This window comes from Ictalurus punctatus, chromosome 24 (genome assembly GCF_001660625.3).
Source record: "Ictalurus punctatus breed USDA103 chromosome 24, Coco_2.0, whole genome shotgun sequence".
Taxonomy (NCBI): Eukaryota; Metazoa; Chordata; class Actinopteri; order Siluriformes; family Ictaluridae; genus Ictalurus; species Ictalurus punctatus.
In genome coordinates, this window is record NC_030439.2 from 13,937,808 (window position 1) to 13,959,864 (window position 22,057).

Consider the following 22,057-nt stretch of genomic DNA (forward strand, 5'->3'; position numbering starts at 1 on the left):
GCAGTGAGGGCGAGTCAGATTTTCCAGCTGTGAGAACTGGAGACACACACACACACACACACACACACACACACACACAGAGAGAGAGAGAGACCCATTGGAGCGAGCAAACAACGCCTCACTTCACTCAATAAAGGTAAGGCCATAAACTTCTGATAACCTTTATTCAAAATGCCAACAATTTGGACATCCATTCAGTCAAGTATCATGTTCAATTTCCAGAGTTTAGTGTTTGTTGGGTCTATAAACAATTCTATAAATAACAGACGGAAGAGTGAGAGATAAATGACTAGCGCTAGTGTTTTAGATGTTAAAGTCTAAGCATGAAAGGAAGGTCTAGGTAACAGACAGACAGACAGACAGACAGACAGGCAGGTGGAGATGCGGTGCTGAAGTGTCTCTTTAACACAGTTCTGAGTTGTTGTGTATCACTGTTGCCGACTCTTTTGAGAGAGAAGTATCTAATGCATACTAGAGGTCACCGGATGACGTCATATAATTATTTACCTATTCTTCATGGTCATTTGCATATCAAAACGTGCTACGTGAAGGAGGAAGGTTTATCAGAATGCAAAATAATAACAATAGAAACACTGACAGAATTTGTAATGGTTTTAATGGTTATAATGGGAATTGTATTGGTTTTAATGGAAACTGTAATGGTCCCTGTGGGTCTCTACTGGTAATTTGTTGCCTTGAGTTGGTGGCATGTTATGTGTAATGGATACCATAATGGTAATGGTAGGCTGATGGTTTGTAATGGTATTTGTAGTGAAACCATTAGAATTTCTGTGATGGTTTCTATTGTTTTGTTTTTCAGCAGGGTAGATTTTTTATTTTAAAAAATTTATCATAAAAAGTCCTTTATCATGACACTAAAGTGAGTAAAAGAAAGTAACTATTTACTTTGCACGTTAAATCAAGAACACATACAAAAAGAAGAAGTAGAATAGATATGAAGGAAATGGGTACAGATGGAATAACTCCCTTTTGTTACTTGTAAATATAACCAAGAAGAGAGTTTAAAATGAAGAATAAAGAAGTGCGAAGTTGGGACAAATAACAGCCATCAGTGATTGGTCATTGGGAAACGATGATCAGTGGTTACTAGGAAAACAGTGATTGGTCACTGGGAAACAATGGTTATTAGTGGTTGTTGGGAACAATGACTCATACAAGTGCAACTCAGTCAGTCTTTACACACTGGTAGTGAGTCGAGTGAGCCTGCTCTATCAATACATATAACCAGCAGCTGTTTTGTGAACTGAGAACCATATCATAGTCTGCTCAAAAAGTCACTAGAATTGTCACTAGGCTCTTCTTTCAAATAAAGTCAGTAAAGGGTCTAAAAAATCACCAAATCTAGTCACAAAATCACTAAGTTGGGAACACTGGCATAAATTTTGCATTACAGTTCGGATGGCAAGACGGAGTTAAATGGCCTGCTGACACAAAGCATTGTGTGTTTACACAGATTCCCAGGAATTCCTTAATTAGAGGCATTTTAAAGCGACTCACATTAGAGCACCAGCCAACTTCAGAACAATTTTCATTTTATATACACACAGCAAATATAAAAATGTTGCTGCACTGCGCTCTTTGAAAACGTCTGTCTGGTATAACCCTTAAAAGTTTCATATGAAACCCTACAACAGAGTGTTTCGCTATCAGAATGTATCAGACAGTAGAACCCTTATAGGAAGCATAGGACCCGAATTGTCCAATGAATCCTGAACCCCTGAGATAGAAAAAAGTCTAATATTTCTCAGGAGCAGGACTGGGAATATAGTGTTTTCTTTTTCCTTAGCTGCAGCAGGATGGCATGGTTTCTCCTGCTCCTTCTCAATGTGTGCTGCACTGGAGGCAGCACTGATGTGAACATAGAGGACAGAGACTGGGACTGGGGTTCCGGCCTGCATGAGCTACTGCACAGCTTCCCTGCTCACAGTCCCTTTGTCACAGAGACACCTGGACATGTTGTAAACTGCAGTCAGCGCTTCTGGCTTCCACCGTCTGCTCCTGTGTGCTGGGAAGACATAGCAGGGCCAGAGGAGTTCGAGGAGACTCGTCTGCTGGTGCTGCAGAATCGAGCCGCACTCCATGCTGTGGCTGAGGCCAGTGGTCTGGAGGAGGGAGGAGTCTCTTATGAGCAGCAGGCTATGATGGATGTCCAAGGGGTTCGGGAAGATCACCTGAGCATTTCTCAGAGTGTAGAATCCATGCAGAAGGTTTTTCTTGACCTGGATGAGAAGAGGAAGGAGGGTGGAGAACATGATACCTTTGCAAGGTAAATTGAATCTCTGCCATATTAAAAAGTACAGTTGAGAGAAAACATTTGCGTACCTTCCGGATAAAATGAATCAGAAAAAAATTGGACAGGAATACACCCTGGATAGGACTCCATAATAATTCACACTTAGGAGCAATTTAAAGTTGCCGATTAGCTTCAAAACCCTGGAGCTGCGAGGCAACAACATATGCATATGCATGCGTTATATCCACATATACAATGCATATTTGTTAGAATAAAAATCATCCCTTTTTCCTCTCTGACTGTAATGTGATATACTGTAACAGCCAACAAAATTCTGATGAAAAACAAATTTTTTTTTTTTTTTTGGGGGGGGGGGGGGGGGGGGGGTGTAGATGGTGTTAAATTGAAGCTACTTTCAGGCATATGTGGCAATCTGTGTGAACAATTTATCTGTTACAAATGTGCAAGGATTAATTTTTGGCATGTAAAAAGGAATTAAAGGCTCCTAAAATTTTCGATTTAAATCTGTGCTCTGACTACGTCATTCCAAAATGTTGATCTACTTCTGAAGCGGTTCTTCTGTTGACTTGGATTTGTGCTTTGGACCATTATTGTGCTGGAAGATGACATTTTTGTTCATCTTCAGCTGTCTAACAGAGACCTGCAGGTTTTGTACCAAAATCACCTGCTATATGGAACTATCGATGGTTGCCTTTATCATGGCTAGAGCTCCAGTGCCAGATGGAGAGGAGCAGCCCCATAGCATGATACTGCCACCACCATGCTTCGCTGTGGGTCTGGTATTCTTTGGTTGACAGGCTGTCTTGTTTTGTAGACATGCCCAATAAATTCTATCTTGGTTTCATCAGATCATAACACATTTTGCCACATGACTTGGGGTGATTTAGGTGAGCTTGGGTGTTTTTGTTGTTTGTTTTTTTGTCTAACCACACTACCCGATGTGAAGAACACAAGAGATCATTGTCACATGTCAAGTATGTCCTACAGAAACGGCTCCTCTTTATTTGCAGTTAATCAGAATCACTTAATTGACGGCAGGTTTATGATCATTACTTTTGACTGTGAGTTTGAACATGATTGCTTAATTGTGAGTACATTCACGTGCCCCATTATAGGAGGGTGTGCACACTTGTGCGATCAGGTTATTCTACGTTTTTTCTTCCTAACATATTTCTCTTTCTTTTTAAATGAATTGTGTTGGTTGCTATATCACATTAAAGGTGGAAAAAGATCTGACATGATTTATTTGAGTTTCATTTTACAGGGGTGTGTAGACTTTTTTTTATATCCACTGTTACATAACTGTTCATCAGGTAAACTGCCAAGTAGGTGATGAGATGAATTGCATTGAAAAACTGTTCATAAGATAAATGTGAATGAAAACACTTTCATAAGCTTTATAAAAGCTGTTTATCAGAGGTGTGAAAATGTGACAAAAGTCTAATATGTAACAAACATTACTTGAGTAAATACTTAGGTGATAATGTTCCAATTATTTTCAGATTTCTCAGTTTTAGTTAAAATAGGCTGCTATTTCAAACACTGACAGTCAAATGACAATGATTAAATCAATTAAGTGAGTAAAATCTCTCTTCATTCCAGTTTAAAGGAGCAGATTGCAAACACCATGAACTCCATTAATGGCAGAGAAGAAATGGCAGCTCTTCTGGAGCAGCGTCTCTCTAAACTCGAGAGGACATTGATCACCATACAACATCGACTAACCCAACTAGTGAACCAGTAAATGATGTTGCAGCAGTTTTACACTGCAGTGCATGCCTGTGAGGAAGCAGGATTTTACACCTAAAGCATGACTCTCACTATTGTATTATACCTCTGTTTCAATGTTAGGAGTTGGTGATATGATGTTGTATTGATATCATTAGAGCTTACTTTAAGATATCTTTCAGAGAGGATTAGAAGTACTTTCATATTTTTATGTTCATGTTTTTTTTTTATTTTTTTTTTTACACCAGCTGCTTGATAGCTGTATTTGTATATTTTATAAGTAAACATAAAAATCACTAAATTGCTTTTGTAAGCTTTCAAAATGTCATAAATACTGCTAATATTAGTAAAGTATTAATATCAGTATTAGTGCATACTGATATGCACTAATTTTTATATATATATATATATATATATATATACACACACACACACACACACACATACATATACACATACACACACATACACAGTGAGGGAAAAAGTATTTGATCCCCTGCTGATTTTGTACGTTTGCCCACTGACAAAGAAATGATCATTCTATAATTTTAATGGTAGATTTATTTGAACAATGAGAGACAGAATAACAACAAGAAAATCCAGAAAAACGCATGTCAAAAATGTTATAAATTGATTTGCATTTTAATGAGGGAAATAAGTATTTGACCCCTCTGCAAAACATGACTTAGTTCTTGGTGGCAAAACCCTTGTTGGCAATCACAGAGGTCAGACATTTCTTGTAGTTGGCCACCAGGTTTGCACACATCTCAGGAGGGATTTTGTCCCACTCCTCTTTGCAGATCTTCTCCAAGTCATTAAGGTTTCGAGGCTGACGTTTGGCAACTAGAACCTTCAGCTCCCTCCACAGATTTTGTATGGGATTAAGGTCTGGAGACTGGCTAGGCCACTCCAGGACCTTAATGTGCTTCTTCTTGAGCCACTCCTTTGTTGCCTTGGCCATGTGTTTTGGGTCATTGTCATGCTGGAATACCCATCCATGACCCATTTTCAATGCCCTGGCTGAGGGAAGGAGGTTCTCACCCAAGATTTGACAGTACATGGCCCCGTCCATCGTCCCTTTGATGCAGTGAAGTTGTCCTGTCCCCTTAGCAGAAAAACACCCCCAAAGCATAATGTTTCCACCTCCATGTTTGACGGTGGGGATGGTGTTCTTGTGGTCATAGGTAGCATTCCTCCTCCACCAAACACGGCGAGTTGAGTTGATGTCAAAGAGCTCCATTTTGGTCTCATCTAACCACAACACTTTCACCCAGTTGTCCTCTGAATCATTCAGATGTTCATTGGCAAGCTTCAGACAGGCATGTATATGTGCTTTCTTGAGCAGCGGACCTTGCGGGCGCTGCAGGATTTCAGTCCTTCACAGCGTAGTGTGTTACCAATTGTTTTCTTGGTGACTATGGTCCTAGCTGTCTTGAGATCATTGACAAGATCCTCCCGTGTAGTTCTGGGCTGCTTCCTCACTGTTCTCATGATCGTTGCAACTCCACGAGGTGAGATCTTGCATGGAGCCCCAGGCCGAGGGAGATTGACAGTTCTTTTGTGTTTCTTCCATTTGCGAATAATCGCACCAACTGTTGTCACCTTCTCACCAAGCTGCTTGGCAATGATCCAAGCCCATTCCAGACTTGTGTAGGTCTACAATCTTGTCCCTGACATCCTTGGAGAGCTCTTTGGTCTTGGCCATGGTGGAGAGTTTGGAATCTGACTGATTGATTGCTTCTGTGGACAGGTGTCTTTTATACAGGTAACAAGCTGAGATTAGGAGCACTCCCTTTAAGAGTGTGCTCCTAATCTCAGCTCGTTACCTGTATAAAAGACACCTGGGAGCCGGAAATCTTTCTGATTGAGAGGGGGTCAAATACTTATTTCCCTCATTAAAATGCAAATCAATTTATAACATTTTTGACATGCGTCTTTCTGGATTTTCTTGTTGTTATTCTGTCTCTCACTGTTCAAATAAATCTACCATTAAAATTATAGACTGATCATTTCTTTGTCAGTGGGCAAACGTACAAAATCAGCAGGGGATCAAATACTTTTTTCCCTCACTGTATATATATATATAAATAAAATATTAGTGCATCATGAAATGTCACGCACCATTCTTCCACAAGTGAGTCCATGTTCTTCTAAGACAGCATGATTGCTCATAAGGGAAATAACAATGCAATATTATGATTTATAACCCCAGTAATATTCAACAAAAAAAGTGCTGGGTTTCATGGCATGATTTGGCAGTTCAACATTCTTAAACAACAAATCATTTACAGGACCAGAAAGAAACCAAAGCTGAGCGAATAAGCAACCAAAGGTTTATTTACTGAAAAATATACACCCAAAATCATACAGTACACTATACAAAACTTAAGGTGTTACACAAATTTCAAGTATAAAGACTCACAACTTTGAAATTCAGTGCATGCCATCAGCTGAAACAGCAGAAAGTACAAGCAAACTGTGGTATACTCAATTCTGATCTACAGTAAAGGACAGTGATTAAACCTGCAGGAAGTCTGTGCATCTTTTTGATCAACACAGATTGCAAAGAAATATATCATGGCAAAACAGTTACACACAAAAAAAGATCAGTTGTAAGTATTTATTTCACTTGTACAATATGCACAATGAGAGTGAGATTTTTTGTCTTCAGGTGTATAAAAACAAAAAAACAACACTGACATCTTAATGCCCATATAATGAAAGTGTGTACACCCTGAGTGACTGCTTTTAAAGCAGCTGTAATGTTAGACTCTGAGCCATTTATGACCAAAAATGCAAGAACTGTAGGAGCAAATCAACAGTTTTACAACATAAATAAATGTATGAAACACTTAAACTGGCCACTGCCTTGCAGTTTGCTGTGTGAACTACAGGTAGTTTTGTGGTGATCAGGTCACTACATATCAGAATACCAAAAAAACAAACAACTGTATATCATCACTTGAACCACAAGGTGTGAGGAACTGCACATATTTTATTTAAGTGAGATGTCCAGATCTGCTATCTGTTGTGAGGAATGTTATGTTTTTGTACTTGTTCACATCATGTTATCAACAAACAATTTTTAAAGAATGATGTCGAAGTAACAGTTCCTCCCCCCCAAAAAATAAATAAATCAGTTGTCTTCTTCTGGTTCCATTTTCTCCAGGGACTTCAGATAATCCCTAGCCAAGATTTTCTTTGGAAGAATATCTAAGAAAGGAGAAAGAGTGGGAGTATAAATCATGGGAAAGGTGACATTTTTATAAGCTCTCTCCTCTCTCTTTTTTTTAAAATCTGATCTATATTTGCAACTTTAACAGTTCAATATGATGACTCATACTGATCAAGGCAAGACAGCCTTTACTGTCACATGATAGCATGCATACATATACATATGTATATCTGTTCACATCTTATCTTTAGGACGGCTGGGGTCAGAGTGCACGGTCAGCCAGGATACCCAGCAGTGGCAGCTTGATGGTGCTGGGATTTCTCATAACCTCAACTCGCAACCTTCTGGTCAGTAGACCAAAGGCTTAACCACTGAGGAATCACTGTCATTAGTGTGACTGCATATCAACCCTCAAACTCCCAGCATGTGCAGTTTTCGAAAAACAATAATATTACATACGTAATCCATAATCTATGTGCTCATGCTTGATCTGTGTGCTCATCAGGACTTAATCATGGACACCATATTGGTTATTACCTTACGTTTGCTCAACTGTGAGAAATTCATTATTCATATCTGGCTATTTTATGCATTTTTGCTTGACGTGTGTAAATGGTATAAAAGGTTTTTACTCAGGTACCATGTATACCAAACAGGGAGATATTCGTAGAGCTATAAATGATGCAGATCATTAATTGGTCCAACACACAGAATCATCTTTAAAAAAAAAAAAGGCTTTAGCTAGAAATGCTTTTCTGCCTATTTCAGAACAACAATATTCAGTAGTAATGTAGTCTACCTTCTTTTTCTCTCTTTTTTTGAACTTTTTTTTTTATCTCGTGACTTTGAGACATCAAGTTTACACAACAGATGGATTAGAATCAAGTTTTCTGTTGCTGAAATTTAGCTAATTTCTTTACATCCCTGTGATCGACATAAAATCTACCATAGGCAAGTCAGGCCAAATCCCAAACTGCTACCTATTAACAGCTTTCGCTCACTACATAGTGTACAACACACAAAAAAAGACATATGTAGTGCACTACATGCCTGATAGAACTCCATTTACAGTTCTTGTAGTTTGTATTTTTGTTGTACTTTAACACTGTGACAAAATCGGCATGCAAAGATTAAAGTATTGGCACCCCCGCCTTTGTTTGGGTGTGCCTGCTGTCAGTACAACAAACTCTCTGTGCTCAATAGTTTATCCTGTATGGTAGACAAGAAACAACATCAGTTATAAGCCTGTATGTATTTTTGTCAAATTCAGCAGTATATCACTTAACCTAACAACCTTCAGAGAACTCCTCTTACAGATACTTAACCATGGGTCTGGATTCAGATTAGTAAGTGTGCTGTGCTGCACCACACTACACCGTCTGTTGGAACACACTGTAAAATGTATCAATAAATCAAACTCTACATATTATCTGATTAGATTCAGGTCGAACTGATCGTTCTCTTAAGTGTCTATGGATCAAATTTAACAAGGCATCATAATTCAGGGGTGTCCAGTCCTATCTGAAAAGGGCATGGTGTGGATGCAGGTTTTCATTCTAAGCAAGCAGAAGCCACACTGAATATTGAAAACCAAGCTCAAGTCATTAAACTGGTGGAATCAGGTGTGGCTCCTGCTTGACTTTAATGAAAACCTGCACCCATACCTCTGTCCGAAGTCTACATCACATTAAACCCTCACAAAGCTCTCACCTGTGAGAAACTGGAATGTTTCTGTCTCCTCTGCAGTGTTAGCCAGATCGCTGTAGGACAGGGTACCATTCTGTTTTCCCGAGCCATTATTGTATGAGGTCAAAGCCAAGTGCTGAACAAAAAGCTCCTAGAACAACACACATTCAACTCAAACTATGAATGAATCTTGTGCCTAAAATCAAACTACAATCGACTCACAAAATAGTGCTTTTAATTTCAAGTTTTGTCATTCAATTTAACATCTTATGCTAACAGTTAGCTGCAGTCTATCAATGGAATGAGGTCAGAGCTAAACCAGCTGATGTCCACCATAATAAACTATTACCGTCGCTTTCGTGGTTAAGAAAAGGGCGTCCTGATTAATACACGACACGTCCGGAGAGCTCTTCATTATTAATTTTACACGTGAAATAGGCAGAGAGACGTTTTTCGCATTAGCCGCACGCTCAACTTTGTTCTCCATCTTTCTGAAAGTTGTCCAGTTTACCGGAAGTACATCATCAGGGTTTCAAAATGCCCAACCAATGACTACATGGGATATGTAGTCTTGTAGTCAGTAATAAAGCTGTAACGTTCTAAAAAAAAAAGCGGTTTTGTATTTATCGAAAATACTCGTCCGTGCGTATATTGGTCATGAAAGGTTAACATATTGTTTTAGTAATTGCAGGAAATGTTTACTGGAAAGCTTTATAAGCGTATTTTAACTATGTAGCGCAGTTTGTTTACATCTTGGAACTACATTTGCCACAATCACAAAGCTGTTTTCTACTTCACCGGAAACTTTTCAATGTTGCCAGGTCCATGTAAATTCCTTCGTTTGCACTAGGGTTATTGTACGCTAGAGCCTTTTTTTTAAACGCACACATTAAATACGTAAATGATTACACATGTATATACCGTGTTTAGGATTAATATGTAGTGATTTAACAGGTAAAATGGTGTAACAATTAAAAAAACAAGATAAACTATAAGTAACTATCGCAGATACAACAGTATAATAAGTCATCTTAGGTCTGTAAGTAAATAAATAAAACAATGAAAAAGCTGGTTTTACACTGTGTGATTTCAGCAGTCTTTTAAGAGTATTACTTTTCACAGTGTGCAAAATGATCCGAATAATATCTCGGATGAATTCAGTAACAAATCTGCTCCATGTCAGATAATGCAATGAAGATCCTCTAGTGATCTCTAGACCTGCGTTTCAAGAAAATGACTACCTTCTGCTTATATCGTCGATCAGTGACCTGGGCTCATGTAGAAAATGTGGTCGAAAAACACAAGGACGTTTTGGTTTATGTTAAAATGTTTATGTTCATATTTACCTACTGATACTTTCATATTTGTTGCTGTCCCATGAGTTTCACATCATCTTATACATCTCTCCTATTGGTGGCTTTACACTAGTGTCGTAGCAGCAATCACACTCTGAGATTTTAATCAGAAATTTAAATTATTAAAGAAAATACTTTTTTTTTTTTTTTTTTAAGAATTAAAACTACCAGAAATTTGTTGTCAGTTGTGTTTGGTTGTAGTGAGAACATCACATATGTTCTTTGACCACCAAATAATTGTTTTACAAAGTGCAATTTTCAACCGTGACAGCAAAAATCAGACCAAAATTCCATCCATCCATCGATCCATCCATCCATCCATCTTCTGTACTGCACAGGGCTGTGGGGGAGGATGGAGCATATCCCAGGGAACTCAAGGAACACCCTGGAATTACACAATTACAATTACAAGAACACACACATTCATACACTACTGACAATTTAGAGATGTCAATCAGCTTAAACTGCTTGTCTTTGGACTGGGGGAGGAAACCAGAGTACCTGGAGGAAACCCCGGAATCACAGGGAGAACATACAGGCTCTGCACACGCACAGTAGATGCAGGAATCAAACCCTCAACCCTGGAGGTGCGAGGCAAAACGTGCTAACCAAAATGAATATGGTTTAAGGGAAAGTGCTTGAAAATGTTTATAATTCTGCTCCATGAAATGGTATGATGGCTGTAAATGTACGTGCACATGGTCTGGGAAAGCAGATGTTGAGTTTTTGGTTTTGATGAGCAGGGTCGTCATGAACACTTGGCAACCCTGTTTAGCAACTTGTAGTTTCAGAAGATCGCTTGTTGTTCGGAACTTCATTTCCCATAATGCACTTCTCTGTAATCTCTACAGCGTTTCTCTCTCGGGGCCAATGTCCATGTTGGATAACGGGAAGGCAACTTTTCTTCTGTACAACACGGTATAATAATGAACTTGACAGGAGCGGCGATCGGAGCTGCAGGACGCGGGCAGTGGAGCGGTTCAGGCTCCGCGTCTTTAACCTGCAACCCCCGCAAATTCAGCGAGAAAATCGCCCTGCAAATTCAGCGGCAAGCCGCAGATACAGCCGCCTTCCAGGAGGTTATGATGGACATCACTTCCACCAGGGTGAGTCAAGGCCTTCAGTCCACACACACACACACACACACACGCACACGCACGAGTGTTTTCACGGATTTAACTATAATATATTATAACTCTACAGTACATTACAGTCCGCATCTGCAGACTGAATCAACATACAACTTTAAAATCATACAACTTTAAAAAGTAACCTTTTTTGCTTGAAGCTTGAAATATGTTGTGAGAAACCACATCCTGTTGCTTCATGATGCTTGTTGAATGTGATCAGCAATTAAACTCAGGGTTTATTATGGCTGAGTGACTTTAATTTATTTTATTCATTTTATTCTATGTTTGTGTACTTTTTATCTCCATTTTTGTACTTTTTATTTTCTTCATATTTGTAGTATATTTTACTCTTTTTTTGACCCTTGTACATTCTGCTACTTATCATTTAAGCTTTACTTTTTTATTATATTACATTAAATGTATGAAAAGTCATCTAAGTAAATAAACAGTGTATTATTATTATTATTATTATTATTATTAAATATATATATATATATATATATATATATATATATATATATATATATATATATCTCACACACTTTTCTGGCAGTTATATTGTACAGTAAAGCCTTGAAGACATTTTGATTTAATGGCCAAATGTATATGCTTTACCCGGAAACTAAAATGATTATATTTAATATTATATTTGGTTCATTAATAAATATGTTTATATTTAAATATTTGTTATATTTTTAGAGATTATGGAGCTAATTTGTTAGCGATTAGAGGAGATAGGGGTTGTCTGCCGTGCTGACGTTACAAATGAACTAGTGCCGTTATAATGGTGTTTAATAAATTAAAAATTAGTGATAATGGTTCAGTTTCACTGTTGGCTCCTAAATATAAAAGAGCAGGAGCTTCTTTTCTCACTATTTTCCAGTGACGTTCATGGTCCTATTAAAGAGGAATACAACGACATAGTGGAGGAAGTAAAAATTATGTCCTGTATTATGCAGAGCAGCTGAGTAATGGAAGAAACTTGGCTTGCCTAATTAGCAATCTACAATATGACGAGCTTCGATGGCATTGATGGTGATGTTAGCATGATAGTTGAAGCTTTGGAAACTGATCTGAGTAGCTGAGAGAGCTGGACAGATTAAAGGAACAAAGTGCTGCTACATCGCTCATTTTAGGTAGAGATGAAGGCACCACTAATAGCAGGTAGTCAAACGGCATTGTGGGTAATGTAGAATCTGTTGACCAATGTAAAAACATGACAGTAGTTTAAATTTAAAAAGTAAAAGTCTTGGCCACCATTGAAGATCTCATGTTAATTATACAGTAGTTGAGGGTGAATTTTGTCTTTTAACACCTGCCTTGACTGAAGCAATATTTTAAACATTTTAACCCTGCTATAAGACTGCAAAGTATTTTTGTTTTCTCATCGACCATACTGTAAATGTGCTGCAGTTATTTGAAGCCTTTTGTATTATAACAAGGATTTGTTGCGCTGCAATGCATAACAACTCTCAAATCACTCACTTGGCAGATTCAGGCTCAGAAGGTTCGGCAAGCACAGAGCCTGGCTTCGTATTATGGAGGATCGCTGCCAAATGTCAGTCAGATATCAGCATATCCAACAGGAAATCAGGCGAGTACTAATACTTTAAACATTTTGTTTGTTTATATATATATATATATATATTAATTACACATGCATACAAGACACTGGTGCAATCCTTAACTGACAGTATTGGTGCTTATATTAAAGCAAGGGGAAAGACTTAATTTTTAGGAACAACACAACAAATGTTTGTTTTTGTCCAGGGGCTGCATTATATATACATGAAAACTTGACCGATGTGTGATTACTGTAACTGCCTTTTGTTTGTTTTCTGTCCACCGTCCAGCAGCTTAGTCTCTGTTTTGTTTACAAACATGTAGAGCCAGTTCCTGTCTAACCCAGATTACAGTGTCACCCAACTGCACCATGTGAGGACAGAACATGGACAGAGAGATCACAGACCCAGCATTCATGGACGGCCAAACAGGAGACATGTATCCCTCTCTGTAAAACTGATTCATAATCTGCTCCCACTTTACAGCTTTCATTCACACAGCTTTCATTTTTTTGATTAGTCATGTAACGACTATAGTCACAATTCCGAATGATCACCTTAACTGCAGTTTACAGATCGACAGTGCCCCCTATCTGTCTGCCCACTTGTCTCCTCCCTCAGGCCCCAGCTGGCGGAGGTACGTTGGGTACAATGTTATTACCAGTTTGATTTTAAATGCTTATTAATTGTATGGTTATTTGTTTGTCATTTTCAAAATGCTTTGCAACATCCCCAATGTGTACAGCTGTATTTTGGCTCTAATTTGTTGGTGTGATTTTTCTCTGTGTCTCTCTAAAGGAACTGGTTCATCAGGTCTGCAAATGAAAAGAGCCAGATGGACCAAACGCCGATGACGGCCCTTAGTAGGTGAGCACAAATCTGTGTGGTATCTATACTGTCTATTCTGTACTGCCACAGATATCATCTTACACTCTTGCCTTCATCAGGACTCGCTCAGACTCTGCCCTTCACACCAGTGTGAGGATGATCTATAGCGGTGACCCAAATCCTGAACAGGTCTTGACTGGCTGCTCAAATAAAACTGGTCAGTGTTGCTTGTTTAACTCTACTTTTAAAAAATGCTCTTTTCTCAATATCATACAATGAAATTAAAATGTGTTACATATATCTAAAATCATTTTTAGTATAGCTTGGAGAGATTCTGTTTCATCCTCTTACCTACTGGAGAGCCTCAGGGGTCAGTACTAGGTCCAACTTGTTCGCCCTGTTTCCTACATAACTGGACACAGTGATCAGGTCTCATGGCTTATCTTAACATTGCTACACAGATGATGCACATCTTTCTTCCTTTGTCCCGTTCCCAACTTGCTCAGACCACCTTTGTGATATCTTTTCCTGGGTTAAGATCTACCATCAGAAGTTCTACCACGAGAAAACAGAACTGAACTGATATACCTGCCGGTAGAGGCCTAACTGCGGCTGGATCTGTCAGTGACCATTAACATTCAGAACCTGCGATTAAAAACGGCTTGGCATGACTTTATATCTTCTCAGATGATGATCAGAAGAATCTAACCTTTTTATGTGTGCAGAATCCTCAATTTCTTGTACAAGCATTATTTATTTCTAGATGTCACTACTGCAACTGTCTTCTTGCTGTTCTTCCTTCATATGTGATATCATATGAATGCTACTTGTCTGGTTCATAACCTCCTCATATGAACCAATCATCAGTGTTGTGGCTCATAAGTGTTGGAATGAGCTTCTGACTCCATTCACAATGGCCTCTAAAGATCTTCCGCTTTAGAAGGAATCTAGGATAACAGCTTGTTTTTCCTAGCATTCATTAGCTTGTTCTAGTTATTGCATTATTGTTTATGCACTTTACACATCACATTTCTTCACTTACACTATAATACTAAGATGATGTATTAATTCTTGGGTGAACATTTTTCTTTAAGGGACCCCATTATTTTCACCTCCAGTGCCTCTGATTGAGGAGAATGTCCAAGAGGAAGGAAGGACTGCAAAATTACAGAAGGTGATGGTCTTCATATAGAGGACTCAAATCAAAATGGTTGAATAGCGATCATATTTTACAACCCCACTTCCAAAAAAGTTGGAACGTTGGGTAAAATGTAAATAAAAACAGAGTGCAGTGATTTGCAAATTGGATAAACCCATATTGTATTCACAATAGAACATAGAAAACATATCAACTGTTTAAACTGAGGAAATGTACCATTTTAAGGAATAAATAAGGTAATTTTGAATTTGATGGCCGCAGCACATCTCAAGTAAGTTGGAATGGGGGCAACAAAAGGCTGGAAAAGTAAGTGTTACTAAAAAGAAACAAGAAAGTGTCCCAACTTTTATTGGAATTGGGGCTGTAAAAGAATTGGCTAATTGTATTGTAATATCTATTATTTCACAGATACCGTCAACATTATCTGGATGTGACACAGCTGGAAATCAGTAAGATCTCGTTCAGCTTAATTAAATACACAGTGAAAAAATTGCTGAAATAATTCTATTCACTTCATGTTCTCACTATGTACCGTATAACATAATGCTGCTGTAGAACCTTTGCAGTGCACTGGATGTTCAATAACTTGGTTGTTCATATACTTGGTTTATTACCTTACATTAAATCACAGCACTGTTAAATTCTCACTTCTGATTAGTCAAAAGGTCTTTATTCATTTTTCTATAACAGCAATGACCGTAGAGCTAGCTGCAAGACAAGTCACAAATGTAAAAAAGTATAATCGTGGATAGGGTGAAGTTTTCTGTGACGTTTATTTAGCATTTAAGGAAGAAGTCTCCAGCACCAATGCTTTGTAACAATCAGATGTAAAGCTGTTTCTTTAAGTTTTCCACCACAGATAAGTCTTTAGGACAGCAAGCTTCGCAGTTTCTCAGTAACTTGACAAACTGCATTTTGTCTTATTATCTTCAAGAGAAAGAGATATAGGAGAGATGGGTGAGGGAGCAACTATATATAGCTACAATAACGTGATAGAGTATATATTGGAACTATAGGAATAAAGTGATAACAGGAACTAACTTGTTTTAAGAATGTTTCTCAACATTAACTGTAAATGAATAAAACGTTTGACATGTCATGGTATAATAAGTATAAAATTATAATTGTTGGAAAATTGCTGTGGCATAAGAGGAATAAAACACTTTGGGACATGCTGTTTATAGACAAATAATCAACTTTGGGGTTGTAACAGTAATTCTGCTTGTTTTCCCATAACAGCTTGCCCCGTCATGTTTTATTCCTTAGTTAGGTGCCAAAACATATAACATTTTTGCCTTCATACACATATATAATACACAGTGCACATTTACTAGGCAAAAGTAATGTCGGCTGTTTTATATGATTTTATATGCAGCAGCCTGAATTAAAATCAAATTGAACTGGGTGATCCCCAGTTCTACAGGGTGTCCTTAAAGTCTCCATACATAGGGAACTATGTTTGCCACCACCATATTGGTTCTGCCTTCATCAGTGGATGTTCGTGGACGTCCACTTCTCGGTTGGTCTGAAACACTTCCAGTCTTTAGAGTTTTAGGACACCCTGTACTATCAAATCAAAATAACCTCCAGAAAATCTAATATACTGAAAAAATACTTGAAATTAATGAAGATATGAATTGTAATATAGCCCATTTTGTATATGACTAATTCAAAACATTTTCATATGCTGAGGTAGATTTGATCACTTTATCCCTACAGTAGTTTCCCATCTGCTGTTTCTTCTCTCAGCATAAGCGGCTCTCTGCCAGACCTCTCCAGTCTGTGTCTGCCCTCTGCAGCGCCCGATGCTTCAAACCTACAACCTCCGACCAACACCAACCCAATCAGCAGCTCCACCGGCGTACACCACCTACCCAGCAGTGCCGCACATGAAGTCTCGACTGACAGTGATTGTCCCCTACCTTGTAATTTAACTGAAATACATTTTTCAATTCGCTGATTACATACTGAATTTAATATTCATTAATGCAAACACAGAATGCGTGAGTGTAAATTTGATGATTCTGCACAATGTCCAGACATTTCAGTGATGTGAACCTCTGAGGTAACTGGTTTGTAATGGTCCGTTTTTTCCTTCTTTTCTCAGGTTTGTTATCATCTCTCCAGGCGCTCGTCGGTAATCCCTTGCTTCAGTCTTCTCTCAGCAACCCTAATCTCCAGACGACGCTTAGCAGCCCTTCACTACATGACTCTCTAAGCTCTACGTCCCTGTGCACGTCACTAAGCAGCTCGTCCCTGAAGTCCTCCCTTAGTAGCCAGTCCCTGCGGTCCTCCGTTAGTAGCTTGTCTCTGAGTAACCAGTCTTTCCAGTCAACAGCTAGCAGCTGCAGCTATAGTAGTGGGATCGGTGCATCTCGCTCTTGCTCCTCATCTTCTCTCTCCTGCTCACCACGTACTAGTGGGCAGGTAACGGTGTCGCATACGACTTCATCAGTAAGGAGAAGCCAGCTCAGCCCGTTAATGGTGCCCAGTGGTGAAGAATTGCTTTGGCAACAACCGACTCTGTCTCCCACGCTCTCCTGTATAACCCAAGTAAGATTTGAATGTATTGAATGTAATGTAAGGAGTTTAATAATTAAAGCAATTAATGGAAGAGTCAAGTATGGTTGTGTGCAAAAGTTTGCACACTCGTTTCACTATGAAGACATTGCATATTTTTTTATATTATAGCATGAACATTTCATGTATTTGGTGTATTTCTAATCTGTCACATTTTGTATGTGAATTCAAATGATTTTATATAAACTGTTGGAATATCAGTCTCTGATTTGGATATTCTCACAGGGGGTTGCACTTAACAGCGCAAAACTACGACAAGAGGTCAAACCACCACCATATCCTTACAGTCAATTTCCTCTAACAGGGACTCCAAAGGTTCATAATTCTTCTCAGTCTTGGCAGCTCCATCAGTCTGAGGGATGCAGACAAAATACCAGATGGTGCCAACAGCAAGGCTCAAAGCTGTTAAGCTCCCAGTGTAAACCACAACCACATTATATGCAGCTTCAGAACCGACAATGCCAAACACAGGACAGCCTACTGAGTCCATATCACTACACACCACAGCAACAGCTAGACAAACACACACCGCATGCACCACAGCAGTACCAGCAGACTCAAAGTAATCAACAGTCACAGCAACAACCAATAAACTGTGCACAGACTCAACAATACTTACAGCAACAAACACAACAATTTCCACCACAGTACCAACAGCAATACCAACAACTCAACCAATGCTGGAATCACGAAATACATCTCATAAACGACAACCAGAACCCGCTACACTGCCAAAGCAAAGATGAAATTCCTCAGAATCAGCAACCTCTTCACCATCAAACTGTCCTGGCAGCTCAGGATGAATGCACCTCATGGAACAATCCTTTAAATCGACAAAACGTCCCTGATATGAGAAGACAAAGATCTCTCGGGACATATATGCACTTGAAGGAACGGCCAAAACTACAGTCCAAGAAGCTAGTCCAAGAAACTGAAAGAGGGAGAGCTCACAGCTCTAAACCAGTCCATTCTCAGAAAGCTCTCCAGTTTAATAAAATGGCTTCCACCAGTTCACCGGATAATAAATTCGGGCTTCGCAATGTGAGTGCTGCACTTCGTTCTTATTAACCTGACTTGTGTAGGGTAATCCCAATTTTGGGAGATGGTAAAACCATGGGGATTTTTTTCAGTTTGGTGCTAAATTTTAAAACATCACTTTATTCACACATTCACCAGTAAATGTATACAGAATCTATGTACACAGTTCTTACGCAGGCCTAGAAAATTACAGAATGTAAAGACACAAGTTTCCAGAGCTAGAAATATACTGAATACTTTATACGACACCCATATGTTTTTACACTAATACAGCAGTCCTAATAAATACTATATTCCATGTTACATTACATTAGAATGTGTGTAAAGTCTAATAGCATTGTAGCTGAAATCTGGAAAACAGCCACAAATGATGAAAAATCAGCTTTTGATTAAAATATTTTTTTTTTCTTTAAGAAAACAAATATATAGTCCACAAAAAAATACTTATAATTTATTTATATACTATTTATTGCATATTAAATGAAATGTCTGGGAAATCAATAAATAGCAGTTGCTTTTAGAAAGTTAGTGTGTTTGTACCTTTTAGTGGAGTCTGATTGAAACCGTTTATTATTTTTTCCCCACTTTCTCGACGTTCATTTATAATTCCCACCTACTAGTGTACAACATATTTTACATGGGAGGATAAAGACTAGCATGAGCTTCCTCTGTGATTCAAGCTAGCCATCTTTTGCTCACAGATGACCAGCACTGATTAGTGTTACTCTGATTGGAGAATAACGCCGTCCCTCCTATGGACAATTTTGCTCTCTTAGACTCCCAGTCAACGATGCCTGTGGCATTATCTGGATTCATGTTTGAACGATAGGCCAAACACTTTTTGGTTGCACCGCCCAGTCCTCTGAGTGAGATCTTTTAAATGCAGTTTTCTCCTTTTTCACATTAATATGCTGTAACTAGTTTTTCAGAACTTCATTTAGTAGAAAATGTCACAGTTTGAACCTGTGAAGTGTCCCAAGCCGAGACACACGGAAAGGAAAACAGTAAGACCTTTGGCACATCACGGTTTTGTTTGTTACTCTTCATTTTACTTTGCAGAAATCTTATGTTGGACTTCACCTGACACCGAGCCAGACAGAAGCTCTCTCACAGAAGGTAGACATGAGCAAAATGTTCTGTATATCTGCAGTTTATTAACTACTGTTTACACTCTGCTGAACTGTTAGTGTTGAATCGCATTCTTCTCATATTTGTTGTACAGCTTGGCCAACTCCATAAGGTCACCAGAAATTCTGACTCCAAATGTCAGGATGTAGAGGGGAAACATCTGTGTGATGTTGAGCACTTCAGGAACTCACCAACCCAGAGTTACAGTAATGATGTGTCTCGTAGTTTTCCCAGCATCGATTCTGCAGGTCTGGCATAATTTATCATCTATTTTGGCAGTTAATATACCAGTCATGGTTTTGTTTTGTTTTTTACATTATACATAATTTTTTCCTGCATCATATTTTAGCTTCCTCTGTCATCAGCTCCTAAATTGATTAGACTGAACTGTAGAGTAAATGTATTGTTCTCTTATTTTTACAGTGCCATCTGCCTGCTTGGATGATGTGATTTCAGATCTGCCGTTCTCAGTTCCAGAATTTGACCTGGACCCCTTTATCCTGGCAGCTGAATCACCTGAAATGTGCAGTGGAGGATTTTAGTTACATGCAAAAATAAAATAGTTCACACAACCATTTAATAATCAGGTTAAAAAAAATTAAAAAGAGGAAGAGTAAATATTTTAACCAGTGGCCTTAAAACATGGCCCCCAGTGTAACTTATAATAGAGGGAGTGGGCCCTATGTAAAGAATAGTAAATAATTTAGATTGTGTACAAACATTTTATTAATATTTCAGACTGTATTTTTAAACCTTTTTAATGTTCTGTCTTACTTTAAAAAATTCAACTTAGAAGTTACATTTTAAGTTTGAATAGTTCTTAACCAGTTTTTAGAAGTAACCCCAGCTTAGTCTGATTGAGCAGCTCTGCTTTCTTTGTGATGCCTACTAAATGAAAATGTTTAATTAAATGCTTTGCACTATAAAACCACATTAATGTAAAAAAAACAACAACAATTATTTAATGTAAAAGTAAATATTAAAAATTAAACTAATGGTTATGTGTAATTTTGCTATATATTTTGCTTGCTGACATGGTGCAGCTCCATGGTCCCAGCTCGATTCCTAGCTGGGTTCAGTGTCTGTGTGAAATTTCAAATGTTCTTCCCGTGTCTGTATAGGGTTTCTCCAGCTTTTCCAGTTTCCTCCCAAGTCCCTGTAGGTGGATTGGCCATGCTAAATTGTCCTTAGGTCTGTGTGTGTCTGTGTGTGTGTACATTGCCCTGCGATTAATTGGTGTCCAATTGAGGATGTATTCACACCTTAAGTGTTCCTGGGATAGACTCTGGATCCACCATGGCCAGGATAAAGCACTTACTGCAGATGGATGAATGAAAAAGCTTTTTATTTCCTAATAGTGACTGTCCCACTTTATATGAAGTGTCTCTAACAGAAAAAGAAGATGAAATAAAATATACAATTAGAGCTCTTTCTGGTGTAAAAGTTAAATTGTGGGTTTTCTATATTTTCTTACTGATCGAGACAGTATCTACATACATCACATGAAAAGTCCACTTATTTTAAAGTAGACTTCTTTATAGAGGATATAAACACTTATGTAGTTAGTATATGGGATCTGTCAAACTACAGTTCAGTTTTAAGTCATCTGAATCCAGTGGATTTGCCTGTTCCAGCACAAACGGAATTATAGAAGTGTTAGACTTTAAAATGTCAAGCTGTATTCATGTACTGAAGTTGATATAGTAAAAAGCTTACACTGTTAAAATCTGGATATCTCACAGCACTAAGAGGTAAACACTATTACACTGTGTACCCACATTACCAATGATATCAATCAGATGCTAGAGTATTTATAGATACATACTATACTTCAATGTAAATAGTTTAACTGTGCAAACATCAAGCCAGAGAGACCTGCTGAGGCTGTGGTGCAGTCAGACACTATTCTGCTTTATTTAATGTGAGGTTTACTGTGTGACTGTGTTATATGACAAAGAATAACGTGCACCTTTTCCTCTAAACAAAAAAGTTGTCCATTATTTATTAATATTTCTTATCTAGCCACTGACCATGTCACCAATTTCTTTCAGATTAACATCGGCAAACCATGTCTTCATGGACCTTGCTTTGTGCACAGGGGCATTGTCATGCTAGAACATATTTGGGTCCCTTAGGTTGAGTGAAGGCAAACTGTAATGCTACTGCATACAAAGACATTGTATAGACTTGTGTTCTTCTGACTTTGTGGTAACCGTTTGGAGAGGACCCACACATTTGTTATGGGGAAAAAACTATCAAAATGTACTTATTATTGTTACTGGGACTATTGTAATAGCGTCACATATTGCCAAATGTTGCAAGAAAAAATAAAGAACACAACTCTGTGTCATTCATTCTTAAAAGATTCTGTAGTGAGCTAAAATCCCATCTGTCGAAATAGTATTCCAGCCCT

The 22,057-nt window shown here is 38.3% G+C and overlaps 3 protein-coding genes and 1 long non-coding RNA gene across 7 annotated transcripts; 2 read left to right on the forward strand and 2 right to left on the reverse strand.

The window, feature by feature from the left end:
• Positions 1–7,153, forward strand: si:ch211-57n23.1 (uncharacterized). The gene is made up of 3 exons (XM_017454000.3): positions 1–136; positions 1,808–2,287; positions 3,878–7,153. Exons 2-3 carry the CDS (start codon positions 1,818–1,820, stop codon positions 4,017–4,019), a joined length of 612 nt encoding a protein of 203 aa, XP_017309489.1. The 5' UTR covers positions 1–136; positions 1,808–1,817; the 3' UTR covers positions 4,020–7,153.
• chrac1 (chromatin accessibility complex subunit 1) lies at positions 6,320–9,405 on the reverse strand. Its single transcript, XM_017454318.3, has 3 exons — positions 9,214–9,405; positions 8,889–9,015; positions 6,320–7,216 (listed from the first exon to the last, which is right to left on the reverse strand). Exons 1-3 carry the CDS (start codon positions 9,349–9,351, stop codon positions 7,140–7,142), a joined length of 342 nt encoding a protein of 113 aa, XP_017309807.1. The 5' UTR covers positions 9,352–9,405; the 3' UTR covers positions 6,320–7,139.
• On the reverse strand, positions 7,905–8,881 carry LOC108256980 (uncharacterized). The gene is made up of 2 exons (XR_001810380.2): positions 8,493–8,881; positions 7,905–8,387 (listed from the first exon to the last, which is right to left on the reverse strand). It is a non-coding gene; the product is annotated as an uncharacterized LOC108256980 (long non-coding RNA).
• A 1,644-nt stretch (positions 9,406–11,049) lies between the features above and the next one.
• Positions 11,050–21,073, forward strand: crtc2 (CREB regulated transcription coactivator 2). Of its 4 annotated transcripts, XM_017454322.3 has the most exons (15): positions 11,050–11,325; positions 12,842–12,943; positions 13,237–13,350; positions 13,487–13,548; positions 13,710–13,778; positions 13,859–13,956; positions 14,834–14,913; positions 15,160–15,204; positions 15,307–15,347; positions 16,648–16,823; positions 17,006–17,451; positions 17,704–18,519; positions 19,576–19,632; positions 19,739–19,892; positions 20,068–21,073. In XM_017454322.3, exons 1-15 carry the CDS (start codon positions 11,146–11,148, stop codon positions 20,184–20,186), a joined length of 2,559 nt encoding a protein of 852 aa, XP_017309811.1. In that variant the 5' UTR covers positions 11,050–11,145; the 3' UTR covers positions 20,187–21,073. The 4 variants fall into 4 exon arrangements, with proteins under 4 accessions (XP_017309811.1, XP_017309809.1, XP_017309810.1 ...); XM_017454320.3 differs by having other exon boundaries at positions 15,160–15,347; XM_017454321.3 differs by having other exon boundaries at positions 15,160–15,347; positions 16,648–16,805.
• The last annotated feature ends 984 nt before the right edge of the window (positions 21,074–22,057 follow it).

What these genes read in the sequence shown, in the direction of transcription:
- si:ch211-57n23.1 (XM_017454000.3), top strand. Translation starts at nt 1,818, where the DNA reads ATGGCATGGTTTCTCCTGCTCCTTCTCAATGTGTGCTGCACTGGAGGC. An exon ending in GAACATGATACCTTTGCAAG is followed by an intron (nt 2,288 to 3,877) that starts GTAAATTGAATC and finishes TCTTCATTCCAG; the next exon opens with TTTAAAGGAGCAGATTGCAA.
- chrac1 (XM_017454318.3), bottom strand. Translation starts at nt 9,351, where the DNA reads ATGGAGAACAAAGTTGAGCGTGCGGCTAATGCGAAAAACGTCTCTCTG. An exon ending in TCTTAACCACGAAAGCGACG is followed by an intron (nt 9,016 to 9,213) that starts GTAATAGTTTAT and finishes GTGTTGTTCTAG; the next exon opens with GAGCTTTTTGTTCAGCACTT. An exon ending in AACATTCCAGTTTCTCACAG is followed by an intron (nt 7,217 to 8,888) that starts GTGAGAGCTTTG and finishes CTCCTTTCTTAG; the next exon opens with ATATTCTTCCAAAGAAAATC.
- crtc2 (XM_017454320.3), top strand. Translation starts at nt 11,146, where the DNA reads ATGAACTTGACAGGAGCGGCGATCGGAGCTGCAGGACGCGGGCAGTGG. An exon ending in TGGACATCACTTCCACCAGG is followed by an intron (nt 11,326 to 12,841) that starts GTGAGTCAAGGC and finishes CTCACTTGGCAG; the next exon opens with ATTCAGGCTCAGAAGGTTCG. An exon ending in TCCCAGCATCGATTCTGCAG is followed by an intron (nt 19,893 to 20,067) that starts GTCTGGCATAAT and finishes TTATTTTTACAG; the next exon opens with TGCCATCTGCCTGCTTGGAT.